General features: G+C 36.0%; 4 protein-coding genes across 5 annotated transcripts; 2 read left to right on the forward strand and 2 right to left on the reverse strand.

Moving 5' to 3' along the window:
* Window positions 1-3,337: 3,337 nt before the first annotated feature.
* Window positions 3,338-4,960, forward strand: LOC106308801 (60S ribosomal protein L15-1). The gene is made up of 4 exons (XM_013745923.1): window positions 3,338-3,587; window positions 3,722-3,888; window positions 4,281-4,478; window positions 4,562-4,960. The coding sequence occupies exons 1-4, from the start codon at window positions 3,584-3,586 to the stop codon at window positions 4,805-4,807; spliced, it is 615 nt and encodes a 204-aa protein (XP_013601377.1). The 5' UTR covers window positions 3,338-3,583; the 3' UTR covers window positions 4,808-4,960.
* A 1,095-nt stretch (window positions 4,961-6,055) lies between these two features.
* On the reverse strand, window positions 6,056-7,166 carry LOC106308811 (UDP-N-acetylglucosamine transferase subunit ALG13 homolog). Its single transcript, XM_013745932.1, has 4 exons — window positions 6,999-7,166; window positions 6,705-6,904; window positions 6,511-6,610; window positions 6,056-6,439 (listed from the first exon to the last, which is right to left on the reverse strand). Exons 2-4 carry the CDS (start codon window positions 6,876-6,878, stop codon window positions 6,183-6,185), a joined length of 531 nt encoding a protein of 176 aa, XP_013601386.1. The 5' UTR covers window positions 6,879-6,904; window positions 6,999-7,166; the 3' UTR covers window positions 6,056-6,182.
* Window positions 7,167-7,324: 158 nt separating this feature from the next.
* Window positions 7,325-9,857, forward strand: LOC106308792 (phosphatidylserine decarboxylase proenzyme 1, mitochondrial). The gene is made up of 11 exons (XM_013745915.1): window positions 7,325-7,564; window positions 7,762-7,850; window positions 7,927-7,980; window positions 8,060-8,125; window positions 8,203-8,263; window positions 8,354-8,463; window positions 8,549-8,897; window positions 9,003-9,070; window positions 9,170-9,247; window positions 9,317-9,439; window positions 9,536-9,857. The coding sequence occupies exons 1-11, from the start codon at window positions 7,387-7,389 to the stop codon at window positions 9,695-9,697; spliced, it is 1,338 nt and encodes a 445-aa protein (XP_013601369.1). The 5' UTR covers window positions 7,325-7,386; the 3' UTR covers window positions 9,698-9,857.
* Window positions 9,858-10,066: 209 nt separating this feature from the next.
* Window positions 10,067-11,189, reverse strand: LOC106308818. 2 transcript variants are annotated; one of them, XM_013745938.1, is made up of 3 exons: window positions 11,075-11,189; window positions 10,826-10,974; window positions 10,067-10,357 (listed from the first exon to the last, which is right to left on the reverse strand). In XM_013745938.1, the coding sequence occupies exons 1-3, from the start codon at window positions 11,078-11,080 to the stop codon at window positions 10,339-10,341; spliced, it is 174 nt and encodes a 57-aa protein (XP_013601392.1). In that variant the 5' UTR covers window positions 11,081-11,189; the 3' UTR covers window positions 10,067-10,338. The 2 variants fall into 2 exon arrangements, with proteins under 2 accessions (XP_013601392.1, XP_013601397.1); XM_013745943.1 differs by having other exon boundaries at window positions 10,102-10,357; window positions 10,822-10,974.
* Between the last annotated feature and the right edge of the window lie 2,218 nt (window positions 11,190-13,407).

Below are 13,407 nucleotides of genomic sequence, written 5' to 3' on the forward strand. Positions count from 1 at the left end.
GTGATCTCCTCCATTGATTTCCTCAACACAATCGTGTGAATTTCATCTTCTCCTTCACCATCTCCTGAGATCCATTTTATTTGAGCCTCATCCTTCATATAATATCCTCCATAATCAAAACATATAATTGCGCAATGCGGATTTTGCATTTTCCTGAAATAAAATAGAATATCATTAAAATTATCATTATTAAGATGCTTTCTAGTAAGAAATATCAATTTAGTAATCCTAGTATTTCCAGTAAAACGTTTTTGCTTCAGTAAAACTAGTTATACCAGTAATACCCAGAACTTATCATTGTCTAACTAATCCGCTTTTAAGACGATATTGTTAGGATTTTACATTACCCATGATGTATAATTCATCTCAAATGAAATTACACACAGAAAATCATCAAAACACACATAAAATATACCCAAAATCTATAAACACAGTTTTCAAAATCTTTTTTAATTTCTCATAATTTTCATTGGATCTTCTTTTTTTTTTACACTAGCCGAGATATACACTTGTTTTAATAACATTTCAGTAAAAAATTCATCAAAAATGGACGTTAAAAAGTCCCAAAAGCCCTAAACACAGTTTTTGAAATCGTTTTTAGTCTCTCAAATTTTCAATGAATCTTACTTTTTTAACGTTACCCATCATATACACGATATTTGAATGTAATATCACAAAAAAAATTCATCGAAAACGAACCTGAATTCCCTGGTTTTGAGCTTCAAAAATCGCTTATGGAGGATGAGAGGAAGAGAGGTTGTACGATGAAGAATAAGACATGTGGGTCAGGAGAAATCTGATTGGTTATGGTTGTTTTGTGGGCCATGTAGGTAGTTGAATTATGGTTGGTTTATTTAATTGGAAAAATAAATGAAAGACTAGTTTGGGGAGTGCAAGGATAAAAGGGTAGGAAGAATAGAGAGAGGGCATTGAGAATTCATTTAAGGGGGCATGGGGTATATGGAGTAAATCTCCGACTCTGAGAGATTATTATGTGCTCAATCTATCGACAAGAGAGCAAACCCCTTTAACTAAAAGTTTTTCTTTTCTTAAAAAGGATTTTTGCTTTTGACCAAAAAAAAGAATGGAATTTGTCCATATATACATAAAAAAATCATAAATTCACTATCTAACCAAAACAACCATCTCTCTCCTCATTCTTATTCCTCTCTCTCTCTCTAACCTCTCACTAAAAAACTAATTACCCTTTTTATTTTGGTTATTTCACAAATAATCTCAAAATTTTTTTTTTTTTGTTAAATTCATATTTGTTATGGACTTTTAATTAAAACTAATTAAGTGAGTTGACTTAAGAGCATCTCCAACATGTCCTTATGTCTTCAGTTTTTAAAGGGTTTTGCACTCCAACAATCTATTATCTCCTCAAACTTGAAGATGCACTATTCGCTCCCTTAAAATACTATTTACTTTTTATTTTAGTCACTACAGTTATATATGTTTAACAATAGCATGTATAACTTTTAATATATCATATTTTAGTACCTATCGTTATATATTTTTAAATTATTTTGACTAAAATTATTTTATTAACACCTTTTATACTATTTATAATTATATTTGACTATTTATTATTATATTTTCTCAAAAATATTTTATTAATATGTTTTAAATAGTATGTTTTATTGTTTTTTGAAAGTTTAATACTTATTGTTAATTATTTAATAATATTAAGGACTAAAGTGTAAATTGCTTATTTTCCTAAAAAATAAATTTGAGGGTGATTGTTGGAGAACCATCCCTTCATCCTATTATTTTTAGGATGAACTCTATTAAAAACGAGGGGGCTTGTTGGAGATGCCCTAAAACCTTTACACATTATTCATATACCAATGAAACTTTCTATGTTAAAAGCAATCCAAAAAACCTAATATTCTCTCGACCTCATCTGCCTCAACTTACAGCCGCCGACTTTGCTCCTCCTCTGGCTGGCGCGTGACGGCTCCGTTAGCGTCACCGTCGGTCCAGTCCGAGTGTTTTCTTCTTCTATTGTAGTTTGTGTGCTCAGTTTTCTGGGTAGCTTCGAATCTGAACAAAGGAGAGGTTCCGGGTTGAAGAGTTCGTGAATCGTCATTCTGGTGGTTCTGAACTGGCGGGTTGGAGTTCGTCGTTGATTTATCATGGTGGATTCTGCTGGGTTTTAGCCTTATGTCCCTCTTCGTTCAGTTTCTGTTTTGGTCCTCTTGCCTGCGTTTGAATCTGATTAATTGTGCTTGGAGTGTAGAGTTTTTCTTAGTTAATCTTTGATTCAGCTACGGTGAAGCAGCAGCAGTGGCGTGGGATGAGCAGTTGGTTGGTATTGTGGTCGAGGAGAAGCTGGTCTCAGGACACCTCTCCATCTCCCTGTTGCTAAGGGTCCTTCTCTATCCCTTGAATAAGGTTATTTTCCTGGTCGCACTTTGGTATTTGTTTATCCTTTGTGGCTTTTGTGTGTTGAAGCACTATAAAGAAGTTAAGGCTTTGAAGTGTCAAGATGAAGGGTATGTTGAGTAGGGGGTTTAATTTGTATCCGTTGTTGCTTCTCTTTGGGTGTTATTTTGGTTTCTCAAAGTGGTTTGTGTGTAGTCATCGTGAACGAGTGGTTCAAATGAGGGTGCTGCTATTCTTCTTGAAGTCCTCTGCGGTGCGTGCTCTCTTGCTCTCTGTTTGTAGTAAGAAGACCGGCTAGTCGTAGTCAATTAAGTTCTTGTTCTATTATCTCTTGTTAGCTTGTTTCTTGGATTCTCTTAGCAAGGTGTAGTCATGGTTTATTTGTGTTGTTTAGCTGCTCGTGTCCTATCCTTTTGAGCTTAAGTTTCCAACTGTTGGGATTTGGTTCTGGAGATCGGTATGTGTTATGCCGGATTTAGTGTTTCACCATGTATCTTTCTATGTTATCAATGGAATTCTTCAGATGGAAAAAAAGGTTTATATTTTCACACATTGCTTCGTATAACCATTAATATGGACATCATCCCAATTTAGGATTCGATATGATTAAACCGTCGAACTATTCGGGTCAAGATCGATTTAGGATTAGTTAGATTTCTTTCGATGGATCGGATTAATTTCAGTTTGATTGGGCAGGATGTGTTTGGGTTCTGCTACAATGTTTTTATGCTTAGTGTCATAATTTGAATGAATCTTTTGTTTTTGTTTTGGTTTTTGAAAAAGGGCATTCTAGAATGAATCTTTTGTTTAATCTCCAAACGCTAATAATAGTCACGCAGCTCAAAAGCTTGTCCATATATGTGAAAAAGTATCTGTAGAATTTATTCGTAAAAACGAAGTGTAATACTTGTCCACGCAGTATCCGAATCAGGCAGAAGAACTATCATGCCGAAAAACAACAGTATGAACAAATGGTTAGCTATTATTTATACAGAGACGTAGTTGACTTCTTTATTGGTTCAACATGTAGTGATTTAAATGAAATTTGAAGCCCATTATTAATGGGTCTTTTATTTAAAGAGCTAGGCCCAGTTTCTCTTAATATAGTAGCTCCGTTGGATCAAAAACCCTAGCCCTTTACTTTAAATTAGAGACAAACCCCTTCCTTGCGCCGGTGCTGTGCGAAACTTCGAAAATGGGTAAAACGTTCACTCTCATCTCTCGTTTCTTAGATCCATTCTTCTCGTTTCTTAGATCGATTTAGCCTCTCTCTCTCTCTTTGATATGTATCTGTTATTGCGAAATGATTAATGATTTTTATTGAAACATGTAGGTGCGTACAAGTATGTGTCTGAGCTATGGAGGAAGAAGCAGTCCGATGTCATGAGGTTCGTGCAGAGGGTGAGGTGCTGGGAGTACAGACAGCAACCTTCCATTGTCCGTCTCGTCAGGCCTACTCGTCCCGACAAGGCTCGTCGTTTGGGTTACAAGGCCAAGCAGGTGTCTTGTACTTGTCCTAATCATGATTAACCTTAGATCTTAGTTCTCCTGTCATATATTTTATTGGTAAAATGAGAGTGTAGATACTGAGAATTGGTTGTTATGGCTGTGTTATCTGCTTATAATCTAGCGTAAGTTACTTGTTTTGGTGTGTGTTTTGCTTTGTTAGTAGAGAGATTTAGAAGCATTGCTAGTTATGTGGTTTCTTGAATCTTACATTTCTTCTATTCCCTTGACCGACTACATGAGCAATAGGCAGTCTTATAATACTTATTAACTTGCTGAATTTATATTTATCCGAAAATGGAGCTCTTGTTCTGGTACGTAAAACAGTTCTTGTTTAGACTCAAAAGGGAAGTTACTTGACTAGTTGTGATGTGTATGTATGTCAGGGCTTTGTGGTGTACCGTGTCCGTGTGAGACGTGGTGGACGCAAGAGGCCAGTGCCAAAGGGTATTGTCTACGGTAAGCCCACTAACCAGGGAGTAACCCAACTCAAGTTCCAGAGGAGCAAGCGTTCTGTTGCTGAGGAGCGTGCTGGAAGGAAATTGGGCGGCCTCAGAGTCGTCAACTCCTACTGGCTCAACGAGGTATATTACACCACTTCTCTCACTCTCTTCCATAACTTTGCGATTCTTGGTATAGATATTAACTTGCCAAGTTCTTGAACTAGGATTCGACCTACAAGTACTACGAGATCATCTTGGTCGACCCGGCACACAATGCTGTGCGTAATGACCCGAGAATCAACTGGATCTGCAACCCGGTGCACAAACACCGTGAGCTCAGAGGACTTACGTCGGAGGGAAAGAAGAACAGAGGACTGCGTGGAAAAGGTCACAACAACCACAAGAACCGTCCCTCTCGCAGAGCTACATGGAAGAAGAACAACTCTCTCTCCCTTCGCCGTTACCGTTAATTGCTTTTTGCTGCTTTCACTATTATCATCAACTTCTTCTAGTTTCTATGTTGCTGCTCTTTTATCTTTCGCATGATGACTCTTGTTTTTGCAAAATTTTGGAGCCTATACAATTGCGTTCGTTTTATGGTTTTAAGAGACATTTGCTTGACTAAATGTTTGTTCTATTAGTGTGATCAATCCAAAAGACACATGAACTGAATATTTAAAATTACTTAATTCAAAATAATGTCAAAAATTATAATTATTTATATATTCATTTTGGATATAAAGTAAGAACATTTCAGTTGACTTCATTTTTATCTTCAAAAGTTTACAATAAAACAACATTTAGTGCAATGGTTTGCTTTGTTTCTTTCTTATAAAATAAATATTCTAAGTATATTTCATCTCCACTTTATCATTAATTATCAATAGACACCTTATATTTTTTATATTTACTTATTTTACCTAACTATTTTGTTTTAACAATATTCCAACATAATCTTTATTTAATATAAATTTCATATTCTCATATAATGAATTTATTACATAACATGAATAAACAAACACAAAACATCATAATTTGCATAAAAAAACACCATATATAACTTTTTTCTACAATTGATTAACAAAAGTATGTAGAATAAGAAATGAGCTTATTTATCTTTGATTCTTTTAAATCGAGTTAAAAGTTTTAAACAAATTTTTATATGTTTTTTAATATAAACATCTGATTAGATTAAAATAGTAATCGAAATTTCAAAATTAATTGGATTATATTAAAGCATATAGTTTATTTTGGCAAAATATAAGAATAAATAAAAGTTAAAGACCAATTTACAATGAAAAAGTTTATTTTAAAAAAATGAAATATGTACAGTAGATCTTCAATTTGAAACAACACCGTTCATTGCTTCATTTTGAAACAAAAAAATGAAGTAGAATTAGAGCAAAACTAATTTCAAAATAAAGCAAAAAGCAAAAAATGAAGTGGGTTTGGAGATGGTATATTAATTTACATTTTCAAATATGGTTTTCAAAGTTCTAAAATTTTTTGTTCGAATTCGGATCTAATTTGGTTAATACTCAAACCGGAAACAGCATACTAAATGATCAGATCAGTTCGGATAAGGATTGACATTTTTCGGTTCAGATACGGTTAGGTTACAGATAACCAGACCAATATGATCTTTTTGATAAATCGAGTTACAGTCTGCAAAAAAGGTGAGTATTGTAGAATATGAAACTATAATCATCTCAAACATCAGAAAGAAAAAGCTTTTGCTATTACAAAGATATGAATCTACGAAACAAAGTCCAATGTGAAGACCACCGGTTTAGTACATAATTAGTTGAAACTGTTCTCAGAACACTTGTTTCTAAATGCATCCGTTTAATCATCAGGGAATCCGAGGAACCTGTCGATAATGCGGGCAACAGGTGTTCCATCACCTGGAGTGTACCGAACCAGGGAGTCCAACTCCATCTTCGTCAAGGTCTGATGAAGCGTGTGAGGGCGAGCGCAGTACAAATGCTTCCTCTCTTCAAGCTCTTCAGCTAATTCACACTGATGATTGTCCATGAGATCCTCGTTGACTACAACAATCAATGGTTTCCCTAGCTTCAGCGTCTCGAATATGCTTCCAGATCCTATACATTATTTGAGAGTTTCGATCACAATGCTAAAACGGGTCACTCTGTAAATGGTTGCTGTAACTAACCAGCGTGACTAATAACAAGTGATGCTGATCGAATATAATCAGCGATACTCGAGGAGAAGGTGAAGTAATCCACTGCTAGCGATCCATCCGCTCCATCACACTGAATCAGAAGTTAAACAAGAGAGTAACGAGGGATACATCAGATGCGATGCGATTCCTCTAAACACAGTCAAAAAGCAAAGACAAGTAACCACCTTGGGTGGAGAGTAGATTCCTCGACCCATCTGAATGAGAAGATGAGTATATCCTCTCTTGTGCAACTCCTCTTTAACATTTTGACTGACCACTGCTTTCACGAGGGCATCGAAACTCGTTGTTCCCACAGTCACAAACACTAGTCTCTTCCCATCATTCTCTCCATCTTCCATTTAACACCACCGCTCGATTTTGAACCCTACGAATTATAATTTTATAGAAATGATCAAAAATCAATATCGATACCCCAATATTCCTAGATCTACCAAGACTGGGTGAAAATTGATGCATACCTGAGGGAGCACCGATTCTGACGAAAAGAAAAAGTTTTCTACGGTTATGAGCCGAGATCGTGAGGCGGATAGCTCACGGGATAACACACACGATCTCGATAATGCGACGGATTCGTGTTCTGCGGTGGTTCCTAATCAACTTCGAAAATTCATAGCGCCAACGAGGACATTTTGGTAATTAGATTACAACACGATTGACGTTTTAAAAAATGGGATTAAGTAAGCCCATATAATTTTTTATTATAGGCCCAATTAAGATTAACTTGTTTCGCAAGCTCGGGAAAAGCGTCGTCGTTTCAGCTGTCATCTAGAACAACGGTCTTTGTTTACCCTAAAACTAAAGCCCAGCAGAGCTAGAGCGGTTTCTCTGCAACTTCAAGAAAACGCCATGAAACCTCGATTTCCTCAGAATGTTTTTTTGTTTGGTCGCTATTCATATGTCCGCCGCTTCCACCAGAGTTCTCGCCGAAACTTGAGCTCTTTCATCAACAATATCCGTTCCAATCGTCGAACCTTCAGCTCTACTGGCGGTGGAAGCGGAGGAGGTGGGACCGGCGATTCAAACGGTAATTCACTTAATAATATGCGCTCTTGAGTTCAATTGAGAATCGTTTATTTTGCTTTTTTTAAGAAAACAACACTTGTAAAGGTTATGCCTTTCTCAGAAAGCTAGAGGATAATCTTGTGTCATGTCTTGAGCTTTGATTATTGTTACCTTCGTCAGATTTTAACATAGAGAAAACTCAAAAATGTGTCATTGCAGGCAATGCGTTTCTCTTGCCCGGAGCAACGGTGGCTACTATCCTTATGCTTGGAGCTCTTCATGGTCGCCGTCTCTATGAAGACAAGAAGGTAGTAAGACAATTGGTTTGGTTCTCTCTTTAGATTTCTTCTTAGCATTGGTTTTTGATGAATGGTTGATGAACAGATTGAAGAGAAACGGGAAAGGGGAATCGAACTTGAGTTCCACCAAGATGTTAAAGTAATAACCTTTTTTGTTGCTCTCTTCAGATTTGAATGACTATTAAGTTTCAAAGTTGTTGACCTTCTCCTTATTCTAGGCCTCCTTCCTTGGGATTCTGCCTCTGCGATCCATCTCAAGAGCGTGGGGTTCTTTGACGAGCGTGGTGAGTTTCGTATTTGTTGTACTACTTCAGGTTATAAATGATCATGGTTTTAACTTGTTCTGTCCTTTTCCTCTCAGGAAATTCCGGTCTGGATGCGGCCCTTTGTTTATAAAGCCTGGTCTCGAGCTTTTCATTCAAGTATGATCATCACTTTGTTCTTTTGTACCTCTGATGCTGGTTTTGATGATTTTATGCAGATGAAGTGATTCACAATGTGATTTTTTACAGATCTTGAAGAAGCAGCTTTGCCTCTTGAAGAGTATGCTTCACTACGGGATTTCTTTGTTCGCAGCTTGAAAGAAGGTTGCAGGCCTATCGACACCGATCCTCGTTGTCTGGTAACTGGTAACAAGAACGTTGTTACTTTCTTTTATGCAGCCTCTCTCTCTTAGAACTGCTTACTAAGATTTCAAGAAAAATCAGGTTAGTCCTGTGGATGGCACCGTTCTGAGGTTTGGTGAGCTAAAAGAAAGTAGAGGGATGATCGAGCAAGTCAAAGGACATTCTTACTCAGTGCCGGCTCTTCTCGGAACAAACTCTCTGCTTCCTATGGTACCTCAAGGTAAGGATGAGTCGGAGGAAGAAGCTGTTGGAGATAAAGGTGACAAGTCTTGGTTGAGAGTCTCTTTGGCATCTCCAAAGTTACGGGAGAGCATCTCAGCCAGTCCCATGAAGGGGCTCTATTATTGTGTGATATACCTAAAACCAGGAGACTATCATCGGATACACTCTCCCGCCGACTGGAATGCATTGGTTCGTAGACACTTTGCAGGTTTGGTTGCTCTCTAATCTCTCATTCAAGTCTATACAAGATAGCCGTCTGTGATTAGACCTTTGTAGCTATTGTTATCTCTCTAAAAACAATCATTTTTTCCAGGGCGGTTGTTTCCAGTGAACGAGCGTGCTACAAGAACGATAAAAAATCTCTATGTTGAAAATGAAAGGGTAATTATTTTATTTCTTTGTAAACCTTCCAAATATATGTGTAGGGTTTTCTTTTATCTACAGTCATTGATCATCAGCTGTTAATCTAATTGAGAACAGGTTGTGCTTGAGGGGGTATGGAAACAAGGTTTTATGGCACTTGCTGCTGTTGGTGCGACCAACATTGGATCCATTCAGGTAAGTTTGATGATAGTTACATATCCTAACTACCTGAGCCAAAGACATTGCTGACGTTTGCTGTCACAGCTATTCATCGAACCTGAACTAAGAACAAACAAGCCCAAGAAGAAGCTGTTTCCTACAGAGCCACCAGAGGAGCGGGTGTATGATCCACAAGGTCATGGCGTAAAGCTTGAGAAAGGAAAGGAGGTATGTGGTTTCATAAGATAACAGATACCAATTCGAGTCTAAGGAAATGTAACAAGATTCTTTTATTAATGTCTTTGGTAAATATGGTTGTTGCAGGTAGGTGTATTCAACATGGGATCAACCGTGGTGCTTGTTTTCCAAGCACCAACCGCAAACTCACCTGACGGTTCAAGCAGTTCATCAGATTACAGATTCTGTGTCAAACAAGGAGATAGAGTCCGTGTTGGACAAGCATTGGGAAGGTGGAAAGAGGAATGAGTACATGTCATTATGTACCTCATTACAAGTTTTGCATATTATGCTCAAACATGAGCTGACCAAATCACAAATCTATTCCTTAAAAAGTGTTTAATGCTCGTCTTTACTTGAGGCTACTCATTAAAACCCGTATCATTTACCTAATCATTTACCTATTGAAACCCATATCTACAACATTTAGTTTTTTTTTTTTAAATAGAAAACCAAATTAAAAAGCGCAAGGAAGAGACAATGAACGAAACTCAATTCTATATTATGGCTACTCATTAAAACCCATATCATTTACCTATTGAAACCTATATCTACAACATTTAGTATTTTTTTTTTGAAATAGAAAACCAAATTAAAAAGCGCAAGGAAGACACAATGAACGAAACTCAATTCTATATTATGTTTCTACCAAATAGAAGACGCTGTGTTACATAATAGACTTTGGAATAGCTAACAAAGAAACAAACAAGAACATTAACGGAGTAAAAAATAAGAATCTCACATTTCTTGGTTCATGAATCTCATATCTAAGAGTCTCTTACAACCATGTAAAAATAAGAATTCCCCATAATCTCACAATCGTCCATATCAGTTGATAAGGCATCATCCTTCTCAATCTAGTTGAACTCAACCGCAGTCTCTGTCTCTCTCTATATCAAAACTTTGTTTCTGAAATGTAAACATATAAGATTATATTACTACCAATCGTTGAGGATGATTAAACCCTGAGAGTGACTTGACTAGCAAAAGGATCACACCTTCTTTTTTTTATAGCCTAGAACGAAGAGGAGCAACTATAATTATTTTTGATAATCTATCAACCATACAACGCATTGAAATGGCTAACATTTTTTTTTATTTAAAAAGGGCACGAACATCTCTCTCGCTGGAAACAAGCAAATCATTTACATCTATACAACATCACATTCCCAAATAATAATTCATTTCACTGACTTACTAAACTCTTTAGATTTTCACAATAAGGGCAAACTAAATGATGGTATGTTTGACAAAATGAAATGTGTTACAAAGCTGCAATTTTGATCATTCTTGTTCAGAAATCATCAACTGGTTCGAATCGCGACTATAAGCTAGTGTTTCGCAGATCACAGAGAGTGAAAGAAAAAGCAGACCTACGTCTGTTTAGAGTAAGAGGACGAGGAGGGGACGCGCTTATTGCGGAACATCATGTAACCAACGGGTAATACCACGCCGATCATCATCACCGCCGATCCGATCAAGTAACGTATCAGACTCGGTGGCTCCACTTCCATCACCGTCTTAAACTGCGAGAACACAAGTCCGAATCACCAACAAAAAAAAGTGGTGTGGGAAACGAAAAGGAGAAAATAAAGCGGAAATTAGATATCTGAGAACCAGAATTACCGGCATTGTAACGTTGGTGAAGAGGATTTTGACCTTCCGCCGGCGACGAACCAAACTTCGATGTAGAATAAGAGAAGAGAGAGGAGAGATCTAGCTAGACTTCTCTCCGGTGAGAATCGTCAGGTGAGTCCCCTCTTTTTTTTTCCCATACTTATAATGGGCCTTTACTTTACGGCCCAATGTATCATAACTACAGTTTCTTGATGAACCGAAACCCTGAACTACCCTTTACTTTCTTAGAGCTTCAAAAATTAATTTTCCAGCCACACTTGTTTGACTTATCTTGGTGTGATGCTATGATTATTTCATATTTGATTAATCTAGGGTCATGCAATGATTATTTCATATTCGACTGTTGCAACACAAACCACAGCTTATTGCGCTAGTCCAAATGATTTACACTTAAAATTAAAAATTTATGCATCGCCAATAAATTTAACGAGACATTATTTGTAAAATTCTTTATAGAATCAAGACATGCAACTAGTCCTAAAATTCTACAATACATAATTATTGATCGCAAATCATAATTGCAAATCGTATCCACATCGAAACGGAAGGACCAACTAAATTTATGCTTAGCTCATTTCTTTAAATTATGATTACTGCATGATAACCCGCGCATGGGCAGATTTTTAAAAAATCTTTATTTATTAAATAGTTTTAATATTTTGCAAATCATTATCGATTATAAAATGACGAATACAAATGTTTGTCTTTTAAATATATCATCGTTATTGTATGTACAAAAGAAAGTTAAGTTTTGCGGCTGACACAAATCACCAAAACCAAATAGGCAACATCGATTGTATAATGACGAAAAGGGATTAGATTTTATGCTCTCGATTTGTTTACTATTGACTCTGCATAAGTGAGTTCATTTTCTACCTCTATAAAATTGTGCTTTCATTCTCGTCTTTGTTTTATTGATATGAGTTAAGTTTTTTTTTTTTTTAACTTCTTCTATCAATTTGGTGAATTAAATAAATGTCATTTTTTTAAAAAAAATGAACATATGTAAAAATTAGTTTCCCTCCAGATACATATCTAAGAATACAAATTTTGAAAAAAATCACCGGCAAACTATATTAACAGATTAGTGTTCAAATCTAATATATCAAGCTATTATAGAATATATATAAGTGCAGACTCAAAATATAAATGTCTGTCTATTCACCAGCTCGGTCTAAAAATCATCTAATTCTAGAACAAAAAATAAATTACTTATTTCACCAGTTCGAGTAATAATTGAATCCAAACGGGTAATATCTGAACCCGAATGGATATCCGAAGATAAACAAACATAAAAATATTTAATCCTATATTCCTAGTTTACTTCTCTCATTTTATTCAAAATATTTATATTAATGATGCTTATTGCTCAAAATTAGATAATATGCATATAATTATGGACAAAATTATTTGCTACTCACTTAAAATATATATCAAGCTCTTGTTTCTTGCATTAACAAAAGTTGCATATAAAATTTCAAAACAACAAATAAATTAATGTCTTTCTATTTTTAAAATTTTATCTCCAAACATACTAATAGTTTAATTTTAAAAAATTAGAAAACTGTTATAAACCAAGTGGTGATCGACCCATATCAGGCCCAAACCGTCCGGCCCATCAGCTATCCATCCAGCCCATTCGCTAATGACTTAGGCGAATGAGAGTTTACATTTATCTATACTTGATGTTTATCTTTTTCTATATATATTTAGGATAAATACTATTTCTTATTCCTATTAGGAATATGATTTTCTTTTCTCTTATGACGGTCTAAATAAGACGGTCTAATACTTGTATAAATATAGAACTCTGGTCATGAGTAATAATAAAGCATCTCTTTTATAACAATTATCTTTTATAACAATTATGAAATTATTGGCGGAGATTTACGGAACATTGTTTGATTTCTTGAAAATTTAGACTTCTTGATATCATATTAGCGGAACTTCAAAGAGATCGTTTTCCCAAACCGTGAGGACCCAGACGACGAGCAATATATCAAATTGAAGCTCTCGCCGAGACGAATCAGACGCTGCAAACCGCTTGTCGATCCGATCACTGACGCGCCGTCACACTCTGCTACATTAGCTCTTTCTAGACGTGATCAAGTAAACCAGACGTTCTCCTTCTTCCCTGTTCGTGATCCGACCAAGTAAGCAGCCCGTCCGCGACCCGACTTGAAGAACAATCAGCTCTCGGCCTTCTTCTCTCTTTGGTGGTCTAAATCTACACTCCATAAGTTTCTAAAGGTAAAACTCGAAACTTAAAAGAACCTACACTGAATTTGGTTGATTGATAAAGATCTGAACCATTAAAATTT

This window comes from Brassica oleracea, chromosome C1 (genome assembly GCF_000695525.1).
Source record: "Brassica oleracea var. oleracea cultivar TO1000 chromosome C1, BOL, whole genome shotgun sequence".
Taxonomy (NCBI): domain Eukaryota; kingdom Viridiplantae; phylum Streptophyta; class Magnoliopsida; order Brassicales; family Brassicaceae; genus Brassica; species Brassica oleracea.